General features: G+C 33.3%; 1 protein-coding gene and 1 pseudogene across 1 annotated transcript in view; one reads left to right on the top strand and one right to left on the bottom strand.

Moving 5' to 3' along the window:
- Positions 1–1,360: 1,360 nt before the first annotated feature.
- LOC128188683 (adhesion G-protein coupled receptor D1-like) overlaps positions 1,361–18,913 on the top strand; it is a 31,135-nt gene continuing 13,582 nt past the window's right edge. Inside the window, exons 1-11 of the mRNA XM_052859889.1 lie at positions 1,361–1,447; positions 2,776–2,859; positions 3,355–3,458; positions 3,547–3,646; positions 6,920–7,012; positions 7,624–7,754; positions 8,748–8,814; positions 8,906–8,991; positions 9,170–9,296; positions 10,480–10,655; positions 10,928–11,059. Coding sequence (XP_052715849.1) covers positions 2,818–2,859; positions 3,355–3,458; positions 3,547–3,646; positions 6,920–7,012; positions 7,624–7,754; positions 8,748–8,814; positions 8,906–8,991; positions 9,170–9,296; positions 10,480–10,655; positions 10,928–11,059 — 1,058 coding nt within the window. The 5' untranslated portion in view covers positions 1,361–1,447; positions 2,776–2,817. The remainder of the gene's footprint in view (positions 1,448–2,775; positions 2,860–3,354; positions 3,459–3,546; positions 3,647–6,919; positions 7,013–7,623; positions 7,755–8,747; positions 8,815–8,905; positions 8,992–9,169; positions 9,297–10,479; positions 10,656–10,927; positions 11,060–18,913) is intronic.
- On the bottom strand, positions 14,941–17,305 carry LOC128188682 (uncharacterized; annotated as a pseudogene).

Here is an 18,913-nt window from a genome sequence, read left to right as displayed (position 1 = left end):
TCCTATTCCATCAATGTTCATGGTCTTCGATGACAATTTTCCCTTGTCCCTATCTTTGTCAGTCAGTCTCCTTTTTCTTTCATTGCCTAATCTGTCAAACTTAACGGTATACCAATATTTCTCGTTGTCGCCATTGTTGTTAATAGACCGAGATGGGTGTCATGTGACCTACATTATTTAAGGCGGGGTTATTCAAATCTTTTGTATTTTTTACCGTCCCGGTAAAAAACAAGAAATATTTGGTTAATGTTTTGTATCTTTGTTATGCAATTGACTTATAAAGCGTAATTTGTGTGAAAGTCATAACTTAAGTAAAGAAATATAGCAAATAATCAGATCTTATTATTGTTATTCACTACAAAACGCCACGCCACATATACCTTTAAGTTACGTCCTAATTGACTAAAAGAACGGGTGTATCTGAATAAAAATAAACATCTGATACTTAAGTTTTTCTTGCTCATGCAGTTTGATTGAAAACAGATTTTCGAAATTTAAAGCAAAAAATGATTAGAACTATAGGACATAGTATACCATACTTCATTATCATCATTCTGTAGATAACGATCGTGGAACAGTAAATAATTATGATTGTGTTATGAGCTGGGGGGGGGGGATAAAGTATATCGCCCTGAGCATCATGCAATAAATGTATACAGCATTGAATAATATAAGTATTGGTATATAGTTGATATAACATTTATACGATAGGCTTAAAACAGATTCTTTCTCGACCCTCAACCCACCCATTACGCATTGCTGGATTTGAAATGGATGCATAGTAAAATAAAACACAGTCAAAGCCAAGTACGTAGAATTATCAAGAAAACAAAATTTATTACCCCACCCCCCCCCCCCCCGTCCCCCAAATAAAAAGACACAGACAAGATGCGGTTTAAACAACTATTCTATTGATTAAAAAACAAAAGGCATAACGATTTTTCTGTATTTGTGCTGACTTTTTATGATGAGTGATCCACTAGTCTCATCCTGCTGTCATATGCTTTCCATGTTGTTATGAATAATGTTTGACCTCCTTTTACCAATATGTCAAAAATCTTATTAATAATTATTACATCATCAATCCGCTTCACATAACTCTCAGTTGACGCCGTCTTTGCTCGAACATTTATCCCTCAAGGTTTAAAAACGGCTCTTGGAGATGAATCTATAAAATGCTGACCATGATACAGAAATAAAACTTCTCCGCTAAAACAGAGAGATTTATTGGTAATTAAGGGTATCTTACGGAGGTTAGCGTGTATCGTAATTAAGTATTTATGTAGTTAAGGTCCACACCCAGACAATCAGCTTACCGGTTGGTGGCAACTGTTGGTCATAAAACGGACGTTACAGATACTGGGGATGTGCCGAGGAAAGGTGTGGTAGTCCAGAGGTGTGAAATAGTAACGAACCAGGAAAAAGACGCTGATATTCTGAATCTCAGGTATTTAAACTTTAGAAAATATGTAATTTTACATTTTATTCAAAAATCGAGTATATAAATCAAAGTAACATAAGGAATGTACGCTTTGCATTTATAAAGTTATCTGGTATGCTTTTTCCGAAATGTGAAATTTCAATAACTAAAATAAACTTTAAATTTAGTTTAAAAATTTACCAGGCGAATTCAGGATAATGATATTGAAGAAGATAGATAATTTTCTGCCTTTAAATTATATATTTGCTGCCATAATGGAGTTAAGGTGTGTCATTGTGCGCTATTTTTAAGATGTTTTAATATTTGTTTAAATATCAAAAAAAGGTTTGATATTTAGCACGTATATGAAAGTTTTAAAAAAACTGGAAAAGGAGGTACAAAAAAAATTATTCGTTTTGACTCTTCTATTAAACAGTCTTTAATCGACTCCTGTTAAGTCGCCAATTTGTCTTTTGGAATCGGTGACCGTGTAGTAACAGATTATCGTGATTTTTCAAACTGTTTTATTTATTCAGTCACAGTTGTGTTTTAAAAAATCATCTCATTTACCTAGCTTGTTCAATAAACGCTATGTCCTAAACCGATATGTCCTTTTAATGTAAGCGATTGGTGAACATTGCCATTCTATTAATATATAAGGAATCAAGATGACTGCCATTCTGTATTGTCAAATGCAAAAAATTGCCAGAACAATAAGTCAGTCATCCCTTGTATTGTGATTCAATCCCCGGCTTCACACTATGGAGCAATGCTTTATATCCCGATAGCAAACACAGGACAGGAAGTGACGATCTATACAACAACGGCTGTAATCTTACACATTAAACATAAACAGTATATACAAAATAAAAACCTCTGTCAGTCTGGGAATACTTTTGTATATTCCATCCAAGATGACCCCGGGCAGGTTTTGAGCACAAAAGAGAGGATTTTTATAATTGAATATAATTATGAGCCCATTTTGATAGATTTTTCTTTCATGTCACAAAGTTTAGAAAGGGGACGTAATTTTATACCTATAGCTACTATATTATATTTTAAATGAAATCGAATAATGATATTTCATAACATAAGTTCCCGTATTCAGTTGTTTATACATGCATACGCTTACATTTATTTACGTTTGTGCAATGTAATTATATTCAATGAAATGCATTTCATGGACAACACAACTAATTTTAAGTTTTTTAGAATTTTTTTAACTGTACAATGTGAACTGATTTATCTTTTTTAAAACACACAGATAACGGATGTAAGAAAAGAGAAATAAATGAAAATGTTACTTTGAATCATATTTCTATACATATTCTACAAATTATATCTATCTCCAACAGAAGTGGTTATCTGACAGAGGAAGTGACGTCATATCCACCAATATGGCGAGTTATACATTTCTAATGGACGTCGGCAATGCTACGGTTTGTTCCCGTAAAAAAATCAACATAAATAAGGCTATCTTAATAATGTTCATGTATGTGAAGACAAGGTATGAATTTGCATGAGTTGTACATGCATATATCATTAAGCATATATCATTTAAAATGAATAAATTTACAGCATTGACAGTCTGTACAGGTATATGATGATTTGCTTCATAAATATAATATATATATATATATATATATATATATATATATATATATATATATATATATATATATATATATATATATATATATATATATATATATATATATATATATTGAAGAATAATCAATCATGTCAATGACTTGTATTTCAAAAGAATATCATTTACAAAATATAAATATTCATGGGTTATAACAATAGTGTATATAAAAAGAATGACATATACAGTATATGAATCATTCGAGAGTTATAAAACGTAACAATTTGTTGTATATTATAAATAACATTTAAAGTATTTGAATTTAGTCGCTACTACTCCATTTCAGCTCACGGAGTCAGAGGTTGCCTCCATGGTCAAACTTTCTGTAACCGGAAGTGGATTTTCATTGGTCGGAACCATGCTGTCCCTCTGTCTTATATGTTTTTTGCCGTAAGTGGGGTCCATTTTACTGTGATTTTAAAAACTGAATTTGATAGCCTTCAATTATGCACTATACCTTCTTTTTCTGAAATTTCAGAGTCACATCCGATGGGATGTTCATTCTGATCAATTTGAATATTTCGCTTATTGGAGCACAGCTAGCACTGATCGGAGCGGAAAATTCATTTGAGAGCAGAGTAAGCATTATATCTTTTACTTCATAAAACACACGTGTCCTTTTATTATTCAAATGCATAATGTATACCGATTTTTTCTACCGTATACTATGGATTTTGGTTTCTTCTAAGAAAATTGTTAGACTTAAAGTGTTTGGAAATACTGAACTTGAGAGGCGATCGGCCAAGATCGTTGAGCATCTCTTTGAATGGGTTTTGCTCTGGTCTTTTACACCATGCTTATTTGAAAATTCAATGGAGTTTTCGGAAGAGGGAACCTGCCAGAGAACTGTTTATTTATAGTTGTGTGATGACAGTGGTCAATAAAAGATACTGTGATTTTATCATTTTTTTCATCTAATTAATCATTTGTAATTTTTAGATTAAAATCAAAGTACTGAAGAACTGAAAGCAGGGCTATTTTGGTGTGTCTTTCTGCATATTGTGTAGTAAAGACTGAAAATATATTATTAATAAGAAAACTAAAAAAGAGAGACAATTCATTCGAAATTTAAAAAAAGAAACAAAATGCCAACACTTTTGACAAAACGTGGCTCTTTGGGTAACTATTTGGTATAGCGGAAGCTTTACCTTGACGCTGTTTGGTTTTTTGTTTATTTGTGCTATTTATAGTAACATTGGCGATTGGCCTGCCTATAGCCAGGACTCTGCTTTCAGCAGAGCCCGGCTAAAAACATCATCGTTTCTTAGATATTTAAGATAGTCTGACCATTGACAAATATGTTATAGAGTTACAAGTAGATATGTTTTTCTTTTGTTTTGTTTTTTTAATTTCTAATTTTGATTTAGCTGCTTTAGATACATAGGTATTGTTCTTCCCCCCAAAAATGTTTTAAAGATTTCTCATTTAAGAGAAGTGGTTATATTTAAAAGCGAAATAGATCTACGCAAATAATTTTATTTCCTTTAGGTATAATTCCTCTATGACTGTATATTTCATCTCTGTATATTTCCTCTATGAATATTTCCTCTCTGTTTATTTCCTCTATGTACATTTCCTCTATTATTGTATATTTCCTCTATGTATATTTCCTCTATGTACATTTCCTCTATGTAAGTTTCCTCTCTGTATAATTTCTCTATGTATATTTCATTTTTGTATATTTCCTCTCTGTATATTTCCTCTTTGTACATGTTCTCTATTATTGTATAATTTCTGTATGTATATTTCCTTTATGTTTATTTCATCTATGTATAATTCCTCTTTGTATATTTCCTCTTTGAATAATTCCTCTTTGAATATTTCCTCTATGTACATTTCCTCTATGTATATTTCCTCTATGTACATTTCCTCTCTGTATATTACCTCAGTCTATGTATATTTCCTCTATGTATATTTCCTCTCTGTATATTTCCTCTTTGTACATGTTCTCTATTATTGTATAATTTCTGTATGTATATTTCCTTTATGTTTATTTCATCTATGTATAATTCCTCTTTGTATATTTCCTCTTTGTATAATTCCTCTTTGAATATTTCCTCTATGTACATTTCCTCTATGTATATTTTCTCTCTGTATATTTCCTCTCTGTATGTTACCTCTATGTATATTTCCTCTATGTACATTACCTCTATGTACATTACCTCTATGTATATTTCCTCTCTGTATATTTCCTCTATGTATATTTCCTCTATGTATATTTCCTCTCTGTACATTTCCTCTATGTATATTTCCTCTCTGTATATTTCCTCTATGTACATTACCTCTATGTACATTACCTCTATGTATATTTCCTCTCTGTATATTACCTCTATGTACATTTCCTCTATGTATATTACCTCTCTGTATATTACCTCTATGTATATTACCTCTAAGTATATTTCCTCTATGTATATTACCTCTATGTACATTTCCTCTATGTATATTTCCTCTCTGTATATTACCTCTCTGTATATTACCTCTCTGTATATTACCTCTCTGTATATTACCTCTCTGTATATTACCTCTATGTACATTACCTCTATGTATATTACCTCTATGTACATTTCCTCTATGTATATTACCTCTATGTACATTACCTCTATGTATATTACCTCTCTGTATATTACCTCTCTGTATATTACCTCTCTGTATATTACCTCTCTGTATATTACCCCTATGTACATTACCTCTATGTATATTACCTCTATGTACATTTCCTCTATGTATATTACCTCTATGTACATTTCCTCTATGTATATTACCTCTATGTACATTACCTCTATGTATATTTCCTCTCTGTATATTACCTCTCTGTATATTACCTCTCTGTATATTACCTCTCTGTATATTACCTCTATGTACATTACCTCTCTGTATATTACCTCTATGTACATTACCTCTCTGTATATTACCTCTATGTACATTACCTCTATGTATATTACCTCTATGTACATTACCTCTATGTATATTACCTCTATGTATATTACCTCTATGTACATTACCTCTATGTATATTTCCTCTATGTACATTACCTCTATGTATATTTCCTCTATGTATATTACCTCTCTGTATATTTCCTCTCTGTATATTACCTCTCTGTATATTACCTCTATGTATATTACCTCTATGTATATTTCCTCTATGTACATTACCTCTCTGTATATTACCTCTCTGTATATTACCTCTATGTATATTACCTCTATGTACATTTCCTCTATGTATATTACCTCTCTGTATATTACCTCTATGTATATTTCCTCTATGTATATTTCCTCTATGTATATTTCCTCTATGTACTTTTCCTCTATGTATATTACCTCTTTGTACATGTTCTCTATTATTGTATAATTTCTGTATGTATATTTCCTTTATGTTTATTTCATCTATGTATAATTCCTCTTTGTATATTTCCTCTTTGTATAAATCCTCTTTGAATATTTCCTCTATGTACATTTCCTCTATGTATATTTTCTCTCTGTATATTTCCTCTCTGTATATTTCCTCTATGTACATTTCCTTTATGTATATTACCTCTTTGTACATGTTCTCTATTATTGTAAAATTTCTGTATGTATATTTCCTTTATGTTTATTTCATCTATGTATAATTCCTCTTTGTATATTTCCTCTTTGTATAATTCCTCTCTGTATATTTCCTCTATGTACATTTCCTCTCTGTACATTTCCTCTATGTATATTTCCTCTCTGTATATTTCCTCTATGTACATTTCCTTTATGTATATTACCTCTCTGTATAATTCCTCTATGACAGTATAATTTTTCTATGTATATTTCCTCTCTGTATATTTCCTCTATGTTTTTTTTCCTTTATGACTACTATTTCACCAACAGCTTGTGTGTAGAACAGCCACGGCCGTAATCCATTACTTCTTTCTGACGCTCCAGTTCTGCTCGCTCTCCTTTGGACTTCATCTCCTGTCAAAGGTACAGTATATATCGTACTCACACGGCCTTTGATTTTACGGTGATGCTTCTTCTCAGATATGAAAATGTTATAAATCTTTTATATAGTCAGTATTCCGAATTATTAAAACAATGTCATAAAGAGGCCCTGATGTCCAATATTATAAATTCAAATACTCAAAGTTAAAATAAAAAAAAAGTTTTTTACCAAATAATAGAGTATTGCTTAAGAAACTTCAGGTAGATATGGAATTTTTAAAAACTAGATAATAGTTTAAAGCTTGGCAAATCATATAATTATATAAAACCGTGAGATAGATCTGGTGGATGATTTGTTAACCTGTGAGCCTCCTTAAGACCTAGCTACTTCATTATACATTAGTTATGCTTATTTTTAGACATGAACTGTTATAAGTCTTCTACATATCATTGTCTCTGATGTTCTGTTTTCATAGTAATTATCCCCTCATTAAGACCTTACTTCATTATACATCGGATTATCATATTCACGGCTTAGGTTGCGTTGTATTGCACGCTTTGATCGGATGATAAAACCAAATGTAACGCATTTGGAGTCACGACACGGAGTTACCGAACTTACAAAGTAATCGGATTGTGCTGTTTATTTACAGCTGAGATCGGTGACCATTCTGGAGCGGTTCCACAGGCGGGTGGTGGTGCTGGCGGTGTGTTGGGTGCCCGCTATGGTGGTGGTCGGTCTGACGGCAACCCTGAGGGGCGACAGCTACGGATCGGGGTCTCTGTAGGTCTCCATTTACCTTGTAACCTCCACAAATATTTTATCATTTATTTTGGTCGTAACGCGCTTTCTGATTGGCTGAAAAATTATTTTATATCGTATAAAGAATGTTGCCTACGCCATAGTAAGTCTAACGTCAAAAACGTATCAATACACCTAACGTTACGTGTGAATTTTGTACAATTTTACGTCATTGTAAAGGTCAAATGACCGTTTTTATCTACAATGAAGAGTAAACAAATAAAATTATAAGCAATGAATTCAATATTTATTAGTTTTATACGATATAAAATGGTTTGAAACAGTTTACGTTTTTTATAAACAGCTTCGCGGTTTATAGGGCGTTTACTGTCCCAAACCATGTAATATCGTATAAAACAAATAAATATTGAATTCATTCCTTAAGTACACTCCACAAATATCCTGTAAACCTCATCCACCATAGTAAACTCTATTCATCCTGTAAACTCTATTCACGTATATGCCTGAAGACTTCATCCACCAATCACGTGTTGTTAGCTGTGTAAACTTCAACCATCATTTAAATCATTTAAATTTCTTTGTAACTCCACCAAATCTGTTCACTAATTGTATTTATGTTAAATCAACCCCACCATGTACATTGTGTCACCCTCTATGTAAACCCCACCCTTGCACATAAAGCACGTATCTATACTTCAGTCACCCTGTAGACCAATGTACGATAATTATAAATGAAATTAAAGAAAAAACAAGAATGCTCATGAACCGGGGAGGGCGGGGGGCTATTTTTCCAAAAAAAATTGTTTGTCAAGATCTTTGATAAGTCAAGCCCCCCCCCCACACTTTAATTAGCTTCCAACACCTTTGCTACTATGATTTTATCATAGTTTTAGTTATTTTTCTATGAGTATGTAGATGCTTGATTATTTATTTATTTGTCACACCTGGTTAGGTATAATCAATTGTATATCTGTTCGCGTCTTTATTCGTTGATCTCTCTGTCTCTGTCTGTAGCTGCTGGTTGACCCCTGAGCAGGGAACCCGATGGGCCTTTGTTGGCCCCACTCTGGCAATACAATTAGTGAGTACTATTCATCTGTGCTTGATGCGTGTTTCCAACTAGAATACTTTGTCTGCATGCGTTTTATGCGAACTCTGCGTTTAAATTTCAGGTGAATCTCAGCATATTTGGGTTAATCATGGCCACGAGATTTGCAATGGACGTCAAACGAGATTACAAACTTCGGCGTGTTTTAAAGTAACTATGTCAATCAACACACTGTAATGTAGTTTCTGCTATTGAAAATCCCTCCTTTATACACGAAATTCTAACAAAATGCATATACAAAGAGAATGGAGAGAATAAAAAGAATTAACACATCTAAGTTTTAGCAGTATATTGAGAGTGTTGACATGTCTGACATCTTTAATTTCAGGAATCAGTTGTTGACCGCTGTGTCTCTGGTTCCGGTCCTTGGGCTAATGTGGACTCTGGGTTTGGCCACCACCCTTGGCGTCGCCAAGTCTGTCCAGTACATGTTTGTGGCCTTCTGTTCCACACAGGTAAATAAGTCCATACTGTCGCTTAGTCTGCTCAGTACGTGTTTATGGCATTCTCTTCCACTCAGTTAAATAAGTCTATACTGTAGCTAAGTCTGTCCATGCTTGTGGGCTTCTGTTCCACTCAGGTTAAGTAGGTTTATACTGTCGAGAGGTAATAGTTGTGAAGTCTGCACTAGGGTCCAAAGGGTTATTATCCTACGCTGGTTTTTAATATATCTGTTTTATCTAGTCTTCGGTCATGATTGATTGGGAGAAGATTATAGATTCTTTCCAAATATATGTAACAGTAAAATCGTGTAATACAAAGTTTTGATAATAGCTAAGATATTCTTTTACACTGTGCAAAGGGAAGCGGATCCTAAAATTGTGTTCATATATATACTACCAAAGATTATAATTTTACGGAATACTAATTGTCCAGGTGTTTTATTTCTGAACTCAAAGGCAATCATAAGAACAGTTAGATGCAGGTCTTTAGCTCCCGGTCTGAAAAAAATTTGGATGGACGACCTGGGAGCTACAGTGCCTCCCATAGTACAAATCTGCAATTTACGGCGCACAAAAATGTGCGCTAGTTTTGGACTAATTAACCTTATTTTTACACAAATTTTATGGAAAACATAAGTACCATTAAATTCTTCAGGCAATTTACTACTGATATCGATACTTTACTTGCCTCAAACTTTCTCTTAAACACGCTAACCGACCTCAGAAATTGCAGAATGTTAAATTCACGTCGAGATCGAGAGTCGCCATTTTTACATGTAAACAAACTGCACCACTTCACATTACGGGGCTGGTGATGGTGTTTAAAAGACTATCAGAGGCAAGTAAAGTGACGATATCTGTAGTAAAGTGTCCAAGGAATTTTTTTGAATCAAATATTTGTATAGAATGTGTTCGGAAATAAGATTAATCAGTCCAAAACTAGCGCAAATTTTTGTGCGCCGTCAATTGCAGATTGTTAGTATGGGAGGCACTGTAGCTCCCAGGTCGTCCATCCAAGTGTTTTTTTCAGACCGGGAGCTACAGACCTGCATCTAAAGAACAGTAAGAACTCGTAAGAAATCGCAGTCATTTCCCATACATCTATCACTGCTGATTTAGCAACGCATACGTTATAGGTACATGTACAGTGTTTTTTTCTTTTAGTTGGAATATGAATTTTCTCTTTATAAAATAGGGTATGTGTATATTTCTTGGTCACGTAATTACCAATGGTCACGTGAGAAAGTTGCTATGCGTCAAGATGAAGCCTGAGAATGATAATGAAGAGGAAGCTTCCATAACTAACGGCATCAGCAATGACGTCACAAACGTGTCCCAGATTTCTGAAATGGTGGAATTGCCAAGAGGTGGGTAGGTATTTGGCATCAGAGATGTAGTATTAGAAATGATACATGTCAAAAATATATATTGCTTCTTGTAATGAAAAAAGTCTTAGTCATGTCCATTTTGTACTGTTTTCTTATTTCATTAATTTAATTTTTTAAGGAAAATATTAATTTTATCTTCGGAAGACATTTTTGTTATAATTATGATGCAAAGGATTTTCAAAAAAAAAAATTATTGAAAATGCACGACCACAAGAGATAGATGACGGAATGACGAAGCATCTGTCTGTCTTGTAGAGTAAGTTCTGGTGAGAAAGACAAGGAGAAACAGAGAAGCCAGTCTATAGCGGATACACAGGTTACCTCCCGGAACCTGCTGAATGTCCCCGAGGGAAAATGTCGGCTCCGCACCCCACGGCATAGTCTAAAGTAAATACCTCTCAGCATATAGTCTAAAGTAACATACCCTCGGAAAAGTCTAAAGTAATATACCCTTGGTATTGTCTTAAACGGGCATGGTCACGATTTTGGTCAAAATTTATTTTGACCAAAGTAAAAGAGTTTTACTGGTATATTGAACGTATGTATAAACAAGCACTTGGCACGAGCGTTGTTTACATGACAAATAATTGTGAGCCCTGTATCTTACTTATAACTCTGCGACTGACTCTTAAATTTCAATTTATTATTAGAAATGCACCCCTTAAGCATTGTAAATAATAAAAACAGAAAAAAATTGACTAAAATCGTGACCATGCCCCTTTAAGTGAATATATACCTCTCAGCATAATCTAAAGTAAATACCGACCGCCGTATTCTAATGTTATTACATCCCGACATACTGGTAAGTAAAATACCAACAGCATGGTCTAAAGTAACACTCCTATGGCATAGTCAATAGTAATGTTCCCCGGCATAGTCTAAAGTTACATTCCCGACATAGTCCAAAGTACCGTTCCCCGGCATAGTCTTAAGAAACATACCCTAGCATAGTCTAAAGTAACAAACCCTGGCATAGTATGAAGTAACACACTTCGGCATAGTATAAAGTAAAATACCTCTCTGCATAGTCTTAAGTAACATACCCCAGCATAGTCTAAAGTGATATACCCCGGCATATTCTGAATAAGTAACATAACCCCGGCATAGTCTTAAGTAACATACCCCAGGCATAGTCCAACGTCACATTCCCGACATTGTGTAAAGTAGCATACTCCTAGCATAGTCTAAAGTAACATACTCCCAGCATAGTCTTAAGAAACATACATCTGATGTTCTCTAAAGACAGTTACCTCTACAAAGTCTAAAGTAACAAAACTTCTAGCAAATTTAAAGTCTTTAAAAGTACATGTAACATTCCCTCTGCATAAATAGTCAATTAAAGTCAAGGAACATATCTCTGCTAATACGGGGCTAAATTCAACTCATCGATATCCTTTTTTTTTTGATATGGGGAGAAATTGGGGAGGTAAAGACAGCTGCATTTTCTGTACAGCATTTCTTGGGAGAGCTGTTCCTCTGATTGAGCGTAGATTGTACAATCAATGAAGATGCAAATTATATTTTTGTCTCAAACTGAAACTCCCACGCCACATTTTATTCAATAAACAACGTTTACATGTACGTGAATATCAAATATTTTGAGTTGTTTTATGTATACTCATTGCGTCTTTTCTATCTAACAATCATTATTATGGAACTCTTCATGCGCGGATCTAAAGAGGGGTGGGGGAAATTTCAAATTAAATAAATTTACATTGAGAATAATTAGCGAAATAGGCCCCTGACTGCCCCCCCCCCCTTCCCCCGGCCAACCAACACAATTATCCCTTGACCCCCGCCGGAAAAAAAATGTCTAGATCCGCGCATGATCTACATTAATTTTTGACTATGAAAAACTGTTTTGATTAGAAATGTACTGATATAATAATGACATTTCTGCCATGATGATATTGTAAAACATGTTGTGAAGTGTAATCGAGAGAATATTGTTAACCGTTTATACATTGATCTTTTAATATGTGCTTTTTGGATATTTGTAAATACTGTTATATTTAATGGTGCTCCGTTAAAGAAATTTAATATTTTGAAGATAGAGTGTGTGTATATATGTGTGTTATAAATGTCACTTCTTTGTCATTTCGTTTTATTTTGTGTAGATACTTTTTTTTTACCCAATATCGTAATGAGACAATACAAGCGAGAAACTGCAATCGTACATGCAATTATGAAACGATGCCAAGTAAAACTAGGCTCGGGCAATGCATAAAAATCAATTGCAAGCCATATCTTCATCTCTTTTTACAATTCCGTTGAATTTACTGATTACCGGGGTTATGTTCGGGTTCCTAGGATTATGGGTAGTAACGAGTTGTGATATTTTTGTTTCCATGTTGTTCCGTAAAATTGGATTAATAAGATCATGTCTTTCTGTTTTATTCGCCTTTCTGGTGCCGTCATTATTTAAATTGATAAATAGTTTTGGTCAGTCAAGAATATCATCATCATTTTGAAACGATGATTTTTTTTGGTTTCCTCATTGCTGACTATGGTACATATTTTCCTGACTAGGTTGTAAGGAATGCGCTTTTTTATTTGTCGTAGATGGGATGAACCAAAACGTCAATACTGGCGAGTATCTGTAGTCTTGTAGAATATAACTATAGAATTTTTATCGTTTTCCTTCTTGACTAGAACATCTAAAAACGGAATTTCAGTGGAACATTTCCCTAATGTTAATTTGATATCTGGCTCCATATCATTAAGAATATTATTCAACATTTGTAAATGAGTCTCTTTTATTCCATATAATAAAACAATCATCTAAATATATTTCCATTTATTCGTACGATTCTGGCTATTTTCTTCACCAAATTCTTTATTTGACTTTATATTCAGCGTTTCGTGTTAAAAATTTAAGCTTTAGGCAGCGTTGGGCTGTACTTTTAATTGGATGAAAGTATTTCCTATTAAACGTAAATACAATATTTTTTTTTTTAATCCGTAAATCTGTTATCCATTTCCGTTTTGCAATTTTCACTTTTAAAAAATTCGAAGTTTTCAGGCCTGGTGACTTGCTAGTTCATCATAAGTGTTTACTTGATTCGATAGATGTTGAGAGATATATCTAAGTCATCCCTGATGAAACTTTGTAAATTTTGACATAGTGGTTACACGATAATATGCAGTAAATTGCTAAGACGTTAGGGATGCTGCAGATCCTCCAACACTAGAACAGAATGCTAAATCAATGTATTTAGAATTCTGTTTTTGTATAGCTTCTTTGATTGTTTTTGATTCCTTTTCGTATGATTGCTTTCTCCTGGTTTTCAGATATTTCAGTATAGAACTCTTCATTGATTTTGCTGAGAATATTGTGTACCATAACTACGACTGCTCCGCCTTTATCCGCTTATGGTTTTATGGCATTTGTTTCGTCTTTAGACAGGATTTGTATATACATTTTGTACTATCCAGTGTGTAGCTCTCGAGCGTTTTTTGAACAGTTTCTGGAGTGTTTTCCCGTTCTTTTGTTTAGGTTGATCGCAAGATTTGGTTTTTTTTTTTTACTTAATCTATTTGGGTATTTTAAATTTCTTCATCGTATTATTGATGTACTAGTATTCGGTCAGGTGTTTGTGAGTGTATTCTTTGATGTATGTTTCACATTTTTTTTATCACAGTGGGGTTTGTGTGTATTTCAATCCTTTGGATAGAAATTTTATTTCGATTTTGTTTAATTGCTTGGTAAACAAATTGATACCATTAGCATCCACGTATTTTTTCGTTGTCGCTGTCTTTGTTACTGAAAACTTTGTCCGTGTCCTCGTTGGCCTCCACCTTAAAGGGGCATGGTCACGATTTTGGTCAAATTCTCTTTTTCTGTTTTAATATTTACAATGCTTTAGGAATGCATTTCTAATGATCAAATGAAAATTGAGAGTCATACGTAGAGTTATCAGCAAGATACAATGCTGACAATTTTTTGTCATGCAAACAAGGCTCGTGTTCATAGATAATATCATAAACAGAACAAAGCAACATTTGATTGAGACTTAAACCAATAAATAACATATGTAAACCATAACAAAGCTCCAGCTTTGTATTCAAAACAAAGATTTTCAAACTCTGTATTTTGCTTATAAAACAATATTTGACTTTCAAATTTTGTTAAAGCATTAAAAGTACCCCTATCAACCATTCTAAACATAATCAAAGTACTGAAAGTACTGAAAGACGGTGGCGTGAAAAGTTGGGTTGGTTTATCAAGATGCTACTGTTGTCCGATTTCTTTAGGTATGGTAAAACAACAAAATGAAATCAAGAGGCAAATGTTTATTGAACACATAGCTAGGTTTGATAAAAGATGAAGAACTTTTAAATAACAATACAGAATCTTGTATATTTGAGAGTATATCAGTTTGGAAAATAGAGATAAACAAAATAATGGAAGTTTATGTATTATGAGATATATATAAAGAATAATTAACAATATAATGATTTACACAAAGGTTTTTTATTTTGGTTATGTTATTAGAGTGGATTGGGAGAATTAGTTTTTCTAAGATGAACTGAATGTCAACTGGTATATTGACAATGGCAATGAAAATTTGGCACAAATTATTTGGCAGTATGTTCTTTTCATATTTAGAACATGTACACATTTCAAAGAAAGAAATGGATGAATTGTAAAATGGCATGCAGAGATTATAGTCTGTAGCGTATTTCGTGATCAAGTTGCAATACATTTCACTTATCTTTCAGCAAGATAATTATTGCTTAGATTTTGTGCTGTGTATGTAAACTATAACTAAACTACTAGAATATGCATCAAGTAAGGGTAGTATCAGAAACAAAAAAAGTAAAGTATAAACAAACATGTTCTATATATAAACACACTATATATCTATGTCAAAGAAATAACCATATGTGAATGTCTCTTATAGACTGAACAATTGAGTTATATGGTTATGAAGATGAAAACAACAAAAATACAACTAAAACTAACAATATGCATCAAGTAAGAGTATTACTAAAATGGGAAAAGTAAAGTAAAAACCAACATAATTAACAGAAATCAATCTGTATATCCCAAATGAAGATTGGATGAAAGGGTCATATGGTTTTTTGAAACAAAAACAATAAAAGTAGACTAACTATCAAAGTTAACAAAATTAATTAACTTGTATAACCACTGTGTGCATGCAAAGTTAGAAAAGCATGTACCGGTATTTCTGTAAACAGTTGCTGTTTGCATTTGCTCATTAAATATTTACAACCAGAAATTAAACTAGATCTATATACAGTTATGGCATTTCAGAAAAGGTAAAAATAAGGTAAGTGAAATATTACAAATTTAATAAACCTGTTTGCAAATGTCAATTTGAAGAGATGTCATGATAGCTAATCAATAATCATACTGACTTTTTTTTATAGTAATTTAACAGTTCTTACAAAAAGTATTTATTTTGATATGGTTCGAATGTAGGAATGTTGGCAAGTGTTTATAACAATTCAAAGGAAATGACTGTTGTGCCGTTGATGACAAGCTTCACAGGGAAGAGAAGTTTGTCAACAATCATATTTTCTAGCTGTTGTAAGTTGAATGTTCCGGCTTCTTCCACATATCTTTGAACTTGGGCACGAACCATGTCCAGATCCACAATAAAGTCTTTATATATGTCATCTTCCTTGACACACATTTCACAGTGGGTGTCCGTCATTGACAGAGCTTCGACATTTCCGGTTACAACCATATCTTTAGGTTGTACAGCCTGAAACAATGAAGTATTCATTCGTTATTATACATTATATGCATAGCTGATATTTTTTGGCATGATTAAAGTACATTATTTTTTTTCCAATCTTGTGTAAATTTACAATAAACTAGTACTATGCTTGGATTTTGAATACATGTAAATGCAGTTGAATGTATCAAGCTATTGTTACCTTGATGGTGGTGTTTCTTGTGGAGTTGAGACTCTTCTTTCTGAGCCATTCAGATACAAGACAATGAGTAACTTCAATGTATTGCCCTATCTTCAAGTCTTGTTCACTCAGCTCTCTCCAAAGAGTTAGTTCCATTGTCTGTCCATTCTCTTCTAAGGTCAATGCTCTAATCTTAGTGTCCTTCTGGGCAACTTTCACTGTTTTGATTGCTTCATCCTGCAAAGAAAATCAATTGAAAAGTAAACTATAGGGGTATAATTCAATACAAGTACAATTGTGTTTAATTTCATTTGATTATGAATTATAATTTTAGATGATTTTTAACTTTAATATCAAGTTGAGTTACGTACACGAATAATTTGCCCTTGAACACTCAGGTTTTCTCTAACAGGCGATGACATTGCATCCTTCAAGGTTTTTGTAGGTGATGGTGGCATGATTATGGTAACTGCTTTAAAGATTCTGGCACTTGTACAGCTGGTCCTGCCATAATTTTTGATTGTTTGGACAGTACAAGTCGACTTCCTTACACAATGAAATTTCTTATTTGTAGGGTCCTTCCGTCTTTGATAGTTGGCATTTTTGCTTCATCACTAAGAGTGACAAGCATGGCCTCAGTTCCATCAGCAACACTAAAGTTCAAGATAGAACCCTTTTCTCCATTTGCATTGGTAAAGGTGGCCAGGTTTGATGGCTGTTGCTTTAACCAAAGCATTGGGATATGGACGGGAATCTCCTGACTTCATTTTTTGCAACTCTGCCAAAGTTTTGTGCAGCATCTGAAATACAGAAATAAATTAAGAGTCTTGAAGAATGTCTATAGATACTTAATATAATGGTCTTGTACGATGGTAATAGATTTACAATGTTGAGTATTTTAATATTGCAGACAATTGATTATTATTGTTTTATATTTTGAACTCATTATGCATATTTGTAAGAGGTGAGATTGGTTTAATTATTATGTGTTTGTTTTAGCTGAAATGCAGTAACGCGTAATATGATAAGTTTTTAAAATGGCAAATACACAACAATGGGTTTATGGTCTGAATAATATGATTCCAGAGTAGCACATGAAATTTCAGCAGAACTATTTAAGTTGGTATATACATGATCTAAACAACTTCCATAGTCAGTTGTAGAACTATGCATTGTTTGTCTGATATTTAAATGTTTCAAATTTGAAGAGAGATCTCTTTGGGTAAAATAATCTATGTTTGTATCACCCATAATAAGAAAAGGTTGACTAGTATCTAATAAGTTCAAGACTGAAACCAGAAAACAACAAATATTGGTGATGGTGGCAAACTTTGGGGGACAATATATGAAAATAATTTGAACAAGGTCACTGTTTTTTATAAGTGTTGCCTTTACTGTTTGAATGCCATTTAAAACTGCTTTTGACACATTGATCAGTGGATATTTGGAGTAAATAACTGAACCATAAAATGGCCGCATTGTATGAGAGGATTCTTCTTCATCAAAACGATAAATATGAAAACCTGGTAACAAATAATTTTCACTGTTGTCACTTGCTTTTAATCTGCTTTCTGTAACAGCTACAATATCGCCTGACAGAATGTTTTTTTTCCGACAATAAGTCACTTATGTGCAAATGCAACGACCTGCTGTTGTGATATATAATTTTCAAATCTGAGGTTATGTTTTCAAGAATAGGCAGGCAGGTCCACAATGCTGCATGATTTCTCATACGTTCCATTTCACAAACAACATTTCCTGAAACTCCTATTTTTTCTTCATTTAGAGACAAAATGTGCAAATCTTGCAGTTTTCGGACTCTACTTAGACCGACATAATGAATGTGATCTAATTTCCTTTTTCCTAAATCTAGCACAACATTATTTAATGTAGAACCCTGTGCTTTATGTATTGTTTTTGCACATGCTAGTCGCAGTGGAAACTGTCTTCTTGTGACATGACAGGATTTGTGTCTCCCGACTGTGAGCTTTTTAGTCACTTTAAGAATGGGTGTCCAATCTTTAGAGATATCTTCAGAATACAGATTACAGTATTTTTGTCGTGCAGAAAATCCTATTACTGGGTCATCAAATAATACCCATACAATACTGCACCTGTTTGAACCTATTACTCTGTAATCTAATTTCTTCACTATGCATGGACTTCCATTTGTTAACCCATCTTGGACATTGATATTGATGCAAACCTCAGCAGGTAAATCGGTCACAAATTGCAATTTTTTAAATAGTCCCATGGTTTTAGATGGATCATCAGATACTTGAAGGAGTATTGCATTTTTTATTTCAGAGGACACATCTCCAGTAACAGCATCAAGTGCCGTCACAATACATTTGT

This window comes from Crassostrea angulata, chromosome 6, assembly GCF_025612915.1.
Source record: "Crassostrea angulata isolate pt1a10 chromosome 6, ASM2561291v2, whole genome shotgun sequence".
In the NCBI taxonomy this organism is placed as follows: Eukaryota; Metazoa; Mollusca; class Bivalvia; order Ostreida; family Ostreidae; genus Magallana; species Magallana angulata.
This window is presented reverse-complemented; position numbering and strand designations above follow the sequence as displayed.